General features: G+C 39.6%; 1 protein-coding gene across 3 annotated transcripts in view; it reads right to left on the bottom strand.

Annotated features, from left to right (window-relative positions):
• kalrna (kalirin RhoGEF kinase a) overlaps positions 1-14,544 on the bottom strand; it is a 96,121-nt gene that overhangs the window by 14,945 nt on the left and 66,632 nt on the right. For all 3 annotated transcript variants that reach the window (XM_072445018.1, XM_072445016.1, XM_072445017.1), the window contains exons 33-39: positions 14,214-14,418; positions 13,953-14,143; positions 13,775-13,876; positions 13,546-13,688; positions 13,235-13,337; positions 5,967-6,045; positions 5,716-5,880 (exon numbers count right to left, since the gene is read on the bottom strand). In XM_072445018.1, coding sequence (XP_072301119.1) covers positions 5,716-5,880; positions 5,967-6,045; positions 13,235-13,337; positions 13,546-13,688; positions 13,775-13,876; positions 13,953-14,143; positions 14,214-14,418 — 988 coding nt within the window. The remainder of the gene's footprint in view (positions 1-5,715; positions 5,881-5,966; positions 6,046-13,234; positions 13,338-13,545; positions 13,689-13,774; positions 13,877-13,952; positions 14,144-14,213; positions 14,419-14,544) is intronic.

The raw sequence follows: 14,544 nt of genomic DNA, 5'->3' as shown, positions 1-14,544 counted from the left end.
GACAGACTGTGCACTGTTAAAATCCACATCACTCAATATCTTTAATCACACACACTCAAGTGACGAGCAGGGCTGCGCTCACTGTTCTACTGTCAGAGAGGCAACAGAGACAGGCTTTGTCCACCTCCACAACTACAAGGAAGTAATGCACAACACATGCTAAATGTTTTCTATATGAGAGAAACACAGCACGAACACACGGTACAACAGTTTTAGCGAGGAGTAAAAAAAGTTCAACTGAAATACATTAAGCGACGTGTTCAAGGTCAAGTTTAGTCTCGTGTTTTGCAGTTTTGAGACATGGAAGTACAGCATATCCGCAAACTTGATACCCCTTTATTTGTTCATAGGCTTACAAACTACTGTCTGACTTTGTTCAATAGGTTAATATTAAGGCAATTCAAATCATATTCATCTGTATACTCTTCTGTTGTCCATAGCCATACAAATTACTGTCTGACTTTGTTCCATAATGTAATACACTTGAATGCAACAATGAAACAAATTGTTTTACATTTGATAAACATTTTAATCAGGAATGAATATGTTAATTTGTTTTTGTTGAGTATTGAAAATAATCCAAATACAGAACTAGGTAGAATTGTTCACCGCCGTCCTCCCTACGTGCACTGCAGTCATTCTCAAGAGGAGACGGTAATCTGGTAAATTGACATTCCTTTCATACCTCCCATATTCTCACTCCTGTCATAACCACTTAACAAAATTACAATTGCTTAATCAAAACTTGCGATGGAAATGATAACTCAAAAATATTGACAATTCACCTAGACAATGGGAAAGTTTAAAAAGGTACCGCTACTTTTCCAGGTTGGGGCCCTGCTTGTCTCATAAAAATGTGGTAGCCCCTTAACAGGCTTTTATTTAGGCTATTACAGGTGTTTTAATGGCAAAAAAAAAACTTTGTCTAGTCGAGTTACCTGCAAAACAACATCGCCACGGAGAAAGTAAGGTTTCAGAAATGGTAGAAATTGTCTAACGTGCAGACTGACTGGGACAGGTCATATCAGGGCAGACTGTATCGGCGCTAATGAAAGAGCACAGGGCAGATTTGGCCATGGGTGCCCTCCATTATAAGAGCTGGCACTGGGACAAAGCCATTTCCTGTCCATCCTCAGGTCTAATGAGCAGTAAAGGGCACAGGATCACTTTACACTCCCATCTGACAAACGCTCGTGCTACTTCATTGTGCAGGGTTAATGTTGAGCAACATTATCTGCAATATTTTGAATGTTGAATTGAACGAATGTTGAATTGAACGTTCCAAAATATGACCACCACTTATGAAAAAGCGGTGCATTTATTTGGGGAAAGTTTTGTGTTTTTGAGGTTAAAGCCCACAGGTGCACTTACAGGCTTCACTCACATTTTTGAAGAAATTATGAAAGAGAATTTAACATAACCAACCAGTTCAGACCATTGCATCATGACAGGACTTTACTTATGCTGCCTTCTTTCCTTAAAACATAATAAATAAAAATGTCTCAATGTACCGTACTTACTATAATAATGTAAGAGAAAGGTACTAGTTAAATTGTAACTTGACATATAACGCCCACTCAAACTTGCATAATTGGTCTAGTTAATGATTAAAATGTATGTTTATTTACTCAAAAAGATAATAGAAATAGAATAGAAAATACAAATAAAATAAAATTGAATGATTACAACCTAGTACTAGTCTAGTGCATGTGAAAAAATTTTATGCAACCTACACACAAGCCAAATCCTTCAAATGTTTCATGAGACAAGAGGCATCAGGTCTGAAACCAACCAGTCCAGCCAGTCTATCTGCATGCAAATGTGGCTGTATAACACAAACCCCAGCTACAGATCGTATTCATTTTAATAACTGTGTGGGGCCAAAGTATATTTTTATCTCTTTAAAAGCAAATTCCACCTTATGATTATGTAAAGCTGACACAGGTATAAAGAAACAACAAAAACACCCGGCAAAACAACTGATAACGGAATGAACTCGAGACAAAACTTAACTCTGTCAAACTAATATCTTAACTAATAACTTAGACACGCATTCAACTTTTACTCTTGTTACCAGGTGCAAGTATATTCTACTGGCACAGTTTTGGATCAGATAAATAAAATGGAAGTTTAAGTGAAGGTCTATCGAGCTCATCTTACAGGAGCGCACAGACGATTAGGATCAAAACTATTCTGTTTTGATGTTTTAAATACCAACTTTACAATAATGTCATGGGTGCACAAAACAGAATTGTTTACATAGTAATTTGAAGTATGTCCTTGACAAGGAGAAAGGTTTGACAGAAACCACTAGAGTGTTTGGCAAGTTACATTTGAATTGAGAAGTATGTCATAATTCCCGTATGTTCATAGAGTTAATGGCATGTGTGTGTCATCGGCCCACACACACACACACACACACACACACACACACACACACACACACACACACACACACACACACACACACACACACACACACACACACACACACACACACACACACACACACACACACACACACACACACACACACACACACACACACACACACACACACACACACACACACACACACACACACACACACACACACACACACACACACACACACACACACACACACACACACACACACACACACACACACACACACACACACACACACACACACACACACACACACACACACACACACACACACACACACACACACACACACACACACACACACACACACACACACACAATAAACTCTGAGATTTACAGATAATAAGAATCTAGGCTCTTCTCACAAAGAAACCATGACCGGTGTACTGGCTTTCAGGGTTTCCACTCAGTGTCTTTCTGTGCGTTATGATTGACAAAAACAAAAGGTGTTGTTGCAGTTATTATCTATGAGATTACTCAACTCTGTCCCTTCACATTCATCAACTTGTCCCTCTTCTTCTATACTTAAACACCATAACATATGCACATGATTAAACAGCATAACCATCGAAAATAATGATCTTTAGTTTTTGCCCCACCTGTGCCCTTGTAGCAGCAGCAGCAACACCGAATCCAGTCATTGCAACGCCAACTTTGCTTCATCTTGTCACACAAAAACATCCCATCTACCTCCTGTTTTTTAACATCAAACTGCACAGTAAAACTCAAAATGTAGATACTGAAAGGCTCCAAGTCCCCACAGCTGAGAACCACAGACTAGAAAAGAGCGGAGAGAGGAGTGAGGCAGAAGGGGGGAGGACAGAGGGGGAGGAGCCTCGTACTCACAAACTGCTCAGACTTTCCCAGACAGACACATCGGGTTTCTCTGCAGCACTCACACTTCACTGAGCCAGAACACGAGTCAGAGTAAGTTAGTGGGCCCTACAGTAACAGGTGGACCCAATGCCCCACACAGAGTCGGTATATTCAGATGGATTAAGATGACACTTTAAATTAGGGAACAAGCAAGTGAACAAGTGAATATTGGAGTTATTTTTGTAAGTAAGTGCTCACCAGACATTTTTGGTTCCTCTTTCACACAAACCCCCATTGTGCCAGGAACAGTCAATGCTACATTTTAGACACTTCTGATTTTGTTCATTTGTTTTGGTTACCGTCTCAAATCCTTTATATGACAATCATCCCGAAAGTACTGAATACATTTCTTTCAAAGCGGTCTAGTGTTGTAATTAAACACATCTTGCACTATTCAATTATACGTGCTTTCATGGTTCGAAATAGCATTTTTACAGTGAGTGAGCTCGTCTGTCCACAGATCTGACCAGTAACTTGGCCTGGTGGCGTCACCCGCTGTCTCCAAGGAGATTGAGAATTGTATCTGGCATTAAACTTGAATGTTAAAGTATTTTGCGGGCCCTCAACTGCAGATTTTCATGATCGAAAATAACATTATTATATGGTGTTGTTAATGCTCTGATATAGTCTCTGGAATATCTTGCAAATATTTGTGAACAATAAAAAGGGAAAAACTTGGTAACAATGTGCAGACTTTACCGCAGCGGGGAAAGAGCAGATAAAGTGTCTCTCTCAGCTACTGTTTTCCTGCAGTGTCCCAGAAACGACGAGACTTTCTGCTGCAGAACACATTTGTTCCCGTCAGACACGACCGTCCCAAGGTCATTTCACCAAAAACTACACATCACATAACTTCAGAGTGTCATTGCTACAGAACAATTAAACTTAGCACTACAAGTTCAAGTTTAAATACATGCACAGAATTTCCAATAAAATTCCAGAGTTATTGAGGAAGGACACAGAGACCTACTTTCATGGTCACAAGACCCAGAGGAGAGGACGGCAGGAGAAATGTGGTGCAGCAACTAAAATGCAGTAATTCTATCAACACCAGATCTTAAATATTGAGTGATAAAATATTGTGGCATCTTTCTTCTGCTAATTACATACAGAAAAGGTAAACGGGTTTATATGTATATATAAATGCGTTTTGTGCTTAGAACATTTACAGAAAAGTATATGAATCGTGGACAAAATAATACTGTGGATCAAGATCAATTATTTTGAGGATGTAGATTAAATGTTTTTTATAGGCCTTTTTCCACTGAAAAGAACAACACAATAAAACAAATTATATGATTACTTTAAGCGGTTTGCTTGATTTAAATGCAGCTATTATTTGATGTGCTTGGACAAAGATCTCCTTCTAATAATTATACAGTGGAAATGCACGTGTTATCACTTCATGTGTAGCAGGACTGTGTCTGGATTTGCATCTGTTCTGAAAAACACAAGCAATTCTTTTCATGAGTCAGAGAGGAAATTCAGTGTGGCCACAGCAGGCAAATCAGATGATCCGCTGCTGTTCACATGTATTTAAGTGTCACTGCAGCCCAGCAGCGTCAGGCCGGACCCGTCTGTGGGCGGGAGGAGGATGAGCCAGGCTTTATCACCTTTCCATGAAATGCAGATAAGATGGGAGGGAGATTTGTCTGTGTATGAGCCATGTTCTCTTCTGCTCATGGACTTTGACCAATACAATAATAATAATAATAAATAATAATAAATAATAATAATAATAATAATAATAATAATAATAATAATAATAATAATAATAATAATAATAATAATAATAATAATAATAATAATAATAATAATAATAATGACTTTGTAAAAAGGGCTTTAGACTAATAAAGAGGTTAAACATTATTAATACATAACAGATTTCCAGGTTGCTGGGCTGATGAAATGTCTGAATGTAACCTTTTTTTTATTATACTGACAATTAAATGAACTTTCTTAGAGGCATTACAGTCCACTTTTTAGATCCTTTTTATTTTTTCTTCCCAACAAGAAATAGGAGTTTTATGAAAGAATAAACAATGCTATAGCTCCACCTGTTGGACAATACTTTTTTGTTAAAAGGATGTAAATGAGGGAAGTCATAAGGGATCAAATCTGTCGAATCTGTCTAAATAAACTGTAACAAAGAGCAGATCTATCCATTATATTTGAGTAAATGCAATCACTCATTTAGTGTTTGAACAAAGGTAATGATGACACCTCACCAACAGAGGTCAATATAGGTCTAGTGCGGAAAAAATGCTGAGCCCAATGTTACTATGACCATGTACAAAACAGCCAAAACACTGTTGTCAGCTGTAATTGGCTCCAGAAAACACAAATACTGATTATGTCTCACTTGTTTTTGCAAAAAGGAGCCCATTAAAGACAGTCGTGCATTTGTACCTTTTCCTGAGAAGAAGCAGTCCATCTCCACGCTGGAGCGCGAGTGGGACACACAGAGGGTGGCGCTGGGCACCAGTCCCTCCTGAGGCGGGCTGCGATCTGTGGTCCGCACCAGACACCAGCCGGGCCGTTCACTGGGCCGCTCCAGCAGCTCCACAGTCTGACCTGGACACAGAAAGAAGATGTCAGTCTCTTTACACATGGGACCTATGGGCTTATGTGGCATGTGTGGGACAAGATGTTAATCCTACCTGTGTAGACAGACATCTCTGTGCTGCATCCGGCTGTGAAGTCCTGAAGGACGACTGTCAACTCACAACCTCCAGAGAGCTGCAAACAAACAAAAAGACACATTGTACATTTGATTTAAAATGCAGAGACATTTCTACAAGCAGCAAATATTGCATGATTCAGTGGGTCCTGCCTGATGAAAGTAGTCTTTCATTTTGTGAAAAAGACTTGTGACCCTCTTGCGACAATTAAAATAGATTGGTAAAATAAATATTTGTCAAATTGATTTGTCAATAAGTTTAATCAACACAGTGTTTTGGTAAAATGGGTCTGTTCTATATTGAAAGTACAAAAAGAGTAAAGTGTTGCACAACGATCATAAGCACTTATGATCGTTGTGCAACATGAGACAAGTGTAATATCTGGAAAAATATATTTGCACAGCTTCGCCCTAAAGTCTGCCTTTAAAAATGGCACAAAAGACTACACTGGGTTGGAACTCTTTGCTGGATTAATCAAAGTAAACGTTTTAGTGTTAAGTTCAAGGTATACACTTTATTGTCCCCATAGAGAAATGTGCCCTCTGCATTTGACCCATCTTTCAATGTCGCTGTGACAAACTGTCCCAGCAAACTGCGCAACAGGGGCCATCACCCATCATGATCAGGACAAGAACATGATCAATATTTTATTAAAACATAAACATTCAGCAAATAATATTATCAATACTAATATATACCCACAGAACTAAAGATGTAATTCAAACAGAGGTAAGTGAAATTAAAAGGTGTGGAATGAAAACACAAAGGTCACAGATAAGACTTCCTGGACACCTGTTTATAGTCAAAACACACACTGAACCTTCAGGTAAGTTCACCTTCAGCCCTCTAGTGTCTTATGTCACTTCTACCAGTGTAATTGACTCATACTTACCATTAAAGCAGAGTTCTAGTAAAATAAAAGCACCTTAAAAAGCTGTGTTTCCAATTGTCTTCTTGGAAAATGTCAGTGAGTGTGGTGTGCGTAAGCAGACACTTTGAGCCCAGCTGAAGATCTCCTAGCAACAAATACCCTGTTTCTGTACAGATGCATGTGACTTTTACCTGACAGATGGCCAATCACTTTCACACAGGCACATATATACACACACACGGCCATCAAGAAGCGCCAAAGGAGGGCGGTTTTACAGAGAGACGGGGTGAATTTAATCATAAGAGTCAGATTTGATCATTGCTGTGTGTTTACATGCCCAAGAAAAATCAGTAAAATGTGGTATTTGGAAGAGTACAAGGCATTTTTAAACGCAAAAACTCTTTCCAACTCCATAAATCAGATCATGAAATTTTAGAAAGCTGTCACTATGAACAACTCAGTGAAGGAAAGGAGTTGTGAACAATAGAGGAGCAATTAGTGGTTGTTTTGTTCCCAAAAAGGCTACAGAACATAAACATCCTCGGGGGATCCAGTTTTTGTATTTTGTGAGAGGGCTACTGTTGTGGGTGTGTCCTGTGGGCTCCTGTCATATGACCACAGCTGAGCAATGAAAACACACAATGGCTTATGACATTGAGTTCAACACTGTAGCATACATCAAACTCTCATCAAATCAAGTCTAGTCCTGGTTATGTCAAGAATCAGATTAAGCTAATGAATTGTACATTAAGGTTTCTGGTGTGCTAAGGCTAAACTATAGTAAAATGTATGTGTGAAATAAACAACTAAAAGCTTTTTGACTCTTTCACGCTGGAGCCACAAACCAATACTGTATTTCACATGGCAAAAAAAAAGCATGTGACTTTTTGTTGTAAAATTAAATCTCTAAAACTAAATGACATAGCATATCAGAAACACTCGTTAAAAAAAAAAAAAAAAAAAAAAAAAAAATCGTACTGAAAATATTATAATAGTAACAAATAATGAAATTGTAAGTACATTTGATAATACAAGGTGGTGTTAGCGCACTGTGATGAAAGGTTTGAAGCTATATCAAAGGACAGCAGAGATGAATGCATATGAATTTGATTTGAGAGACTTTATTCATAGTCATATGATTCTAATGAAATTGGCTTCAGTGAGCATCAGAAAATATTTGATTGTTATGGACCACTAACTGTATTACCGACTACTACAAGTCACAGTCAAGACATTTGGTTTCGATAAGCACTTGACACTTAAATTAGTAACTCAACACTTTTACTAGTTGTAATAATAATTGCCAAACCAATATAAAAAAAGGTATAGAAGTAGCATAACTTACTACTAACAATTTATCTTTTACCTCTGTAAAGCGCACAAAACATCACAGAATACATCTCAAATGCAAAACAGTCATGCTTGTCCCCCTTCTTTCAAAACTGTCAAATTACCTTCAAAATGTGTGTTAAACATGACCAATTTCACACCAGAACCAAAAGGCCCTCCTGAGCTGGGTTGCGTAGACGCTCAGCACAACTGTGAGGCAGCTAATGGTCAGTTTCCTGTTTCTCTCTTGTCTGTCTGCCTGGCACACTCTCCGTCTGTTTAACCATTAATCTTCTCTATAACGCCGAGCAGCTTAACAACGAGCTAAGTGAAAGTCAACACATGGCACGTATGAGCTGCATAAGCATTTGAATTAGTGAGTGAAGCGGTGGAAACTAAAACAAACTAAAGCACCGTCGCTTAAACTATAATTCAAGAGGCGAACGCATCATAAACAGTTATATAAGCGAGGCCGTATTACTGTTGCAAAATGACACGCACAGATCACTCACTGCCCTAGTTATTCTTTAATAAAGTCGTGAAAGAAGTCAAGACGGCAGAGTTAACAAAATAGTATAATCGTTGTACCCCTGAATGACATGTACCGCTTAGTTTTAGGTATCATGAGTAAAACACTAAAACAAAGCTGCTGTTTTTGCCACTCAACTTCCAAAAAAAGAAGCACTGTTCAACTTTAACAGCAGAATAAAACAGACAATACGGTAGTTGCGACTTAACAGAAGATACATATTCAAGAGTTTCAACTAAATAGTGAGCTGACAAAAGTTGCACAATAGTGACATCAAACACAGGATTAAACTTACTTTGACAGTGCTTCAAACTACTGCAGTAATAGTAATGATAAAGCCTGTGTCGTTATTGCCGTATACTTACTCGGCTGCTCTCTTTAAACAGTTTAAAGCTCATCCACTTGGGCATGTCTCCTGTGATCTTCAGTGTCCCTCTGCCTGCGTCGCTGCCACGGTCTTTGACAACTCCCTCGATTGTGCGTCCGCCACACACAGGCGCGCACACACACACACACACGCACACACACAACCGCGCGCACACACACACACACACGCCCTCACTCTGCCACTCACTCTGAACAAACAGCTCCAGTTTTGTGTTACATGGGAACAGTGTGTGTAGAAGTAGACGCTCAACCACTACAGCGCTCCGAAGCCGGGGCAGATGTCATATGACCCGCAGATGCTGACTGTACGGCAGCAGTAAAGGAGAATAAAGGCACATGTCAAATCAGCTGTATGTCAAATTTGAAGCATGCCCTCAAATTATTCTTAATGTAAAGGTTCAAAATCAAAGATGAGGAACTGCATACTATAATGGGGTCCAGCTTGCTATATCCATCAAATGCATCTGCTCATGTCATAGTGCAAGGTCTGGACTCTGGATCTTTGTAGTGACGGGCAAATCGGCACCAAACATTGATATATTGATACAGAAAAAGATACTATATATATTTTCAAGCTGGGGGTGGAGAGAAAAGAATGATAGACAAGGTGCAAGTCTTTATAGTAGAGGTTTCAATGCATTTGAATACAAAACGCCTTGGTATTGTAACCGATATATGGTATCACTGGAACAACTCAGAAATCATCAATCATAAAGTGTTTACAAATTTAGAAATCAATTAGAATGTATGTTTCCCATTAATGGCACATTGTTGTAGTAGTGTATTGGACCTCAACTTAAAGATTATTGCATTAGGAGTATTTTGGTTTAAAACATGGGCCATATACACATCTTATACTTCCCAAAGGTGGTCTAAACTTTCTGGTGGGACGTCCGCCACATATTTGACTGACTTGAGATATTATTTATTGGTGTTAAACACATCCATCTTACGTTTGTTAAACAGCATGTATTTCTAACTTTGTGAGGGGTCTCCTCTCCACTGATCTGACTTGGTACTTGGTCTGGTTGGCGTCAACCGCTTGTCTCCATGGAGATAGACAAGTTTCATGGAATACTTTGGAACATTCTAGAAAAGGCATCTGTATATAGAAAGTTACAGAGAACGTACAGCAGTTTGGAGCCATGTTGTGTTTGAAAACTGCAAACCAAAGCGTGACCTGGTCTGTCACACAGTCTGAGTTCACTTTCACTCCTCCAGACCAAACAGATACAATGTGCTTCACTTCTGCTCGCCTCCTCTCCATCAGTCTGCAATGATTTAGCAAACTTTTGATCCAGCTGGGCGTACACGACCAGCAAGTAAGCTTTATGGCGTCTGGCTGACAGAGCAAAAAAAAGTGTTTCTCTGCACTGGCACAAGTACTAAAAAAACTACACAAATGTGGTGGAGCCAAAATGGCTGCCAACTTGTCACCCACTGGAATCCGTCTCTAAATAACAATTGTACCACAGGCGGCACCGCACTGAATCATTACAGAGACGTCACGGCAACGATATCGTGCTTTAAAACGTCACAGAAAACAACACATTTAGAAAGACGCCACTCAAAGTCATGAGAGCAACTCAAGACCTTTACCTAAACTTTGCTCAGTCCGGATAAATGTAGAAACACCTTATTATACCAGCAGCCACAACAAGCTCAAAACACCATTTAGGAAACAGTGCACTGGCAAAACAAGGACGCCTACGGCTGCACAGGGGTTTGTCACTGCCTTTTATCAACCATGTGCAGTAGTCTAAAAGTCTAAAACACATCTGTGTGAAGTAGGGCTTCAACAAGTTAATAGATAGATTAATAGAATAATCACAACTACGTTTTGTGACTCAAAGCCGCAATCACCTGAAAATTACACGGAAAATGTGTTTCACCAGGCTTCACATCGCGGGTTAATCTGGGTCAAATTTAATTGAAAGAATTGCTAAACTACGGTAATTGATTAGCAAAATGATCGTTAGTTGCAGCCCTAGTGTCACGGTGTCCCCACTCATAGTGAGAAATAATGTTTTTAATAATAATAATTCTAAGCAATAAAAAAAACACCCGTAATTGACTAAATGCAAGATAAATATGTTTAATACCATACTGTGACTGCAGGCAAAGCAATCTCCATGGAGACAAGCAGGTGGCTGATCTCACCTCAATCAGAAAAAATGTTATTTTACAGCTGCTATGATGATAAATACAACAACTGCATTGGCCATGAAATAAAATCATCTATTTACCCTTGATAACAATAAGAATTATCATTCATCATAAATTGTGAAGTGAAAGATTACACTGTTCTAATTCTAATTTGGCATTACAACAGTTTCAAGACTATGCCACCTCCAACAACAACTACTCAACGTGTCAAGAGAATCGGTGTGCGTATTTAAACATGGGCGTATTTAGGACATGGGCGGCTGTACATCCCACTTAAGTCCTCAGAAAGCACCAAAACAGTAGCTTTTCCACTGCGTCTCGACAGACTGGAGTGGAACAAGTGAGTCTGCAGCAGTGTTATTATTACAGGCATTAGAAGAGGCACATTAAAGGCACATGAAAACTGAGCAGGCGTGAAAGAGAAGAGCAAACAGACAAACTAGCTCTACAGGGGTATTTGAGATAACCTAAACACTCTTTAAATACACTTAAGATAGAACGTCTTATTTTGTTATGCAAGCAAATCAAATAAATACTTCTAGCTGAATTTGTGGGGGAAAAAAAGTTGTAAGTAAAAGTCAGCAAAACTACCGTATTTTCCGGACTATAAGTAGCACCTTTTTTCACAGTTTTGGCCGGGCGCGACTTATACTTATTCTCCGAAGCAACTTATAAGTGATATTATTTGTTATTTTCACACTTGGAACCGCATTTCATACTCCAGTGCAACCTGTTTTTTCTTCTCTATTATGTATTTTTTGGCTGGTGCAACTTATAATCCGGTAAATTACTGTCGCTAAATTGTTAAACAAACAATAAACAATGTGTGCCCTAGACCTGGAATCTATACAATTGAGTCTTGTATAGGTGTGTACATACATGTAAACGTTGTTTAAGTTATGGTTCAAGCTGAAAACTACACCTAAAAATGCATGTGCCTCCTAAATCCTTGAGACAATAGAAAGAACCACACACAATGCACACCCGCAACACACAAACCAAAAGTAGAAGCTAAACAAAGTGAACTGTGGTCATTTTGTTGTGGAAGAACATTATGGTTGTATGGACTAAATTAATAGACAAACTAGATCATTTTGGGACTGTGGTGAGGACAAAGTTTCCTTGAGTTTGGGTGACATTTCCAGACGGGGCCGTGTGGGCGTGGGGCTGTGTAGTAAAGGCCACACTGTAACACTGGAGTAGGAGGTCATTATGACAGAGGTGGATGTGTTTCTTACACAAACAACACATGCTGAAAAGCTACCTGCAGGAGCAACTCAATGTATACAACACTACACTGGACTTCTTAAGGACAATACAAGTTACAAAACACTTTTTTTTTTGTGGTGGAGGCTTGTGCGACTTAATAAATCTAACCAATGCGTAAAAAAGAAAAAAAAGCTGCTGCTCGTCTATATCTACCTCCAAGCAGGCAGCGCCACCAATCCAAGCTACAAGTCAGCTCTGTTGTGATGTGAGCCTGCTTGTGGTAAGAACCCATGATTTCAGAGCAACACAAATGCTACGTTAAGGCCAGAATGCATTCCAGTCATCTCCATAGAGACAAGAAGGTGGCTGATCCTCCACCAGCTACAGAATGCACCTTTAAATAATATATTGTGCTTACTTGAATGTGACTTGCTGCCTTGTAGGAAGGGTCTCGACAGCCTCCAACACACAACTTGAACAGAGTTTTCATAGCTGATTGTCGTTCGTATTGTGATACTAGCCTATAATTGTTGCCAATAGTCACAATGACACATAATTTGATAAAACTGTAAACATATGAGCCTCAGCTCCTGGTGAGAGGTGTTGGACTGTGTGGAAGTAGTGCCCCTGCTCCTGACCATTCAAAGTGCCTGGGAAACCCTGTTGTATGGACACAGCTGTAGCTCATTAGCTCATGAGCCGGCCCACAGCAGTCACATGACCCCTGCTGGTGCAGAGTGATGTCATGGGCTTTACCTTGTCACTGTCCACTGTGTTCTGGGACGTCCTGGAGGCGATGGAGATGGTGTCGGGCTGACTGTTGCCGTCCCCCTGACTGTCCCCATCCTCCACTCCCTCCCTAAACACACACAGAGACATTTGTGTTATCACAGAGCAAACACAAATATATAGAGAACAGTTTGAACTGCCTGGATAACGCTTCATACCAGGACATTGAGTGTGGTTTATGTACAGTTGGTAGAAAAATGAACTCCCTTCCTTTTAACGGAAGTATTAATAATATTTATAAAAACTACATTTATGACTTGGGTCTTGTCCTCAGTTACCTCTTGCTGTTTCTGGGTTTGCTCAGTGCTGGTCCTTTAGGTAGGTGCAGGGGCTCCTTCAGTGCTCCCTTCAGGGTCATCCTCTCCTGGATCACCTCCCTGATGTTCTTTATCCACTCTTGCTTTGCTTCTATAGTAGAGGCCTGACAATGTATAAACATGACGTTTATTGCATATTTCAAAAAAGAAAGGGCAAATATACATATTTATTCTACAAAAAGAAACACACCTTTAATACAGTTTTATTATCAGAGGAAGGGGTTCTTCCTGACCAGAGGGCAAATTTACACGGGTCACCTTCAATATGTTCAGTTATCCCTAACTCCGATGTCTAGAGGTTACAGAAAAACATGTCATGATAAAGAGAATAGTACAGATTCACTACTAAAAAGTAATATCACACTTACCAGTAGTCTGTTTTTGTACTGGTACTTGGTACGCCCTGCTGTGTCCTTGATCTCTTTACTGAAGACCAATGAAAACTCAAAGAGAAACAGATGTCGATCTCGTCCCTTCCTGATCAGAGACCGAGGATCCCAAACTTGGAAACTGTCCTGAAGGATGAGCTCCCCCTGAGCCTCAACACTGTCCTCAAACCCTGTGGAGCACACACAGGTTTGCTCTGCTGGTCACGGCCTGAGTTAATGAAAGCACAGCACAGGACTCACCCTCCAGCATTGCCAGATGCATCGCATCATTAGCTCTCTTCGGCACACCCAGCATCACCTCTAAACCATCTTTGATCTCTCCTTTACCCTCTTCACAACACGACAGTAACTCCTTCAGCAGCAGTTGGTACTTGGTGATTCTCTGGACTGGTTTGATGAGGTAGGAGTTAATAGAGTTAGCCAGTCCACGTCTTTGCTGAATTTCCTGCTCAAAAATTGTGGTAAAAATAAAAAAGGGAGATTGAGTTATAGATGTACTTCACAGAAAAAAAGATTAATACTTTTGTCAAATCTTTATTAAGGTAAACAGCGCCATCTACTGAACACTCAT

The sequence above is a fragment of the Eucyclogobius newberryi genome, unplaced genomic scaffold, assembly GCF_026437365.1.
Source record: "Eucyclogobius newberryi isolate DKJ021-1_F unplaced genomic scaffold, fEucNew1.0.hap1 SCAF_14, whole genome shotgun sequence".
NCBI lineage: Eukaryota > Metazoa > Chordata > Actinopteri > Gobiiformes > Gobiidae > Eucyclogobius > Eucyclogobius newberryi.
This window is presented reverse-complemented; position numbering and strand designations above follow the sequence as displayed.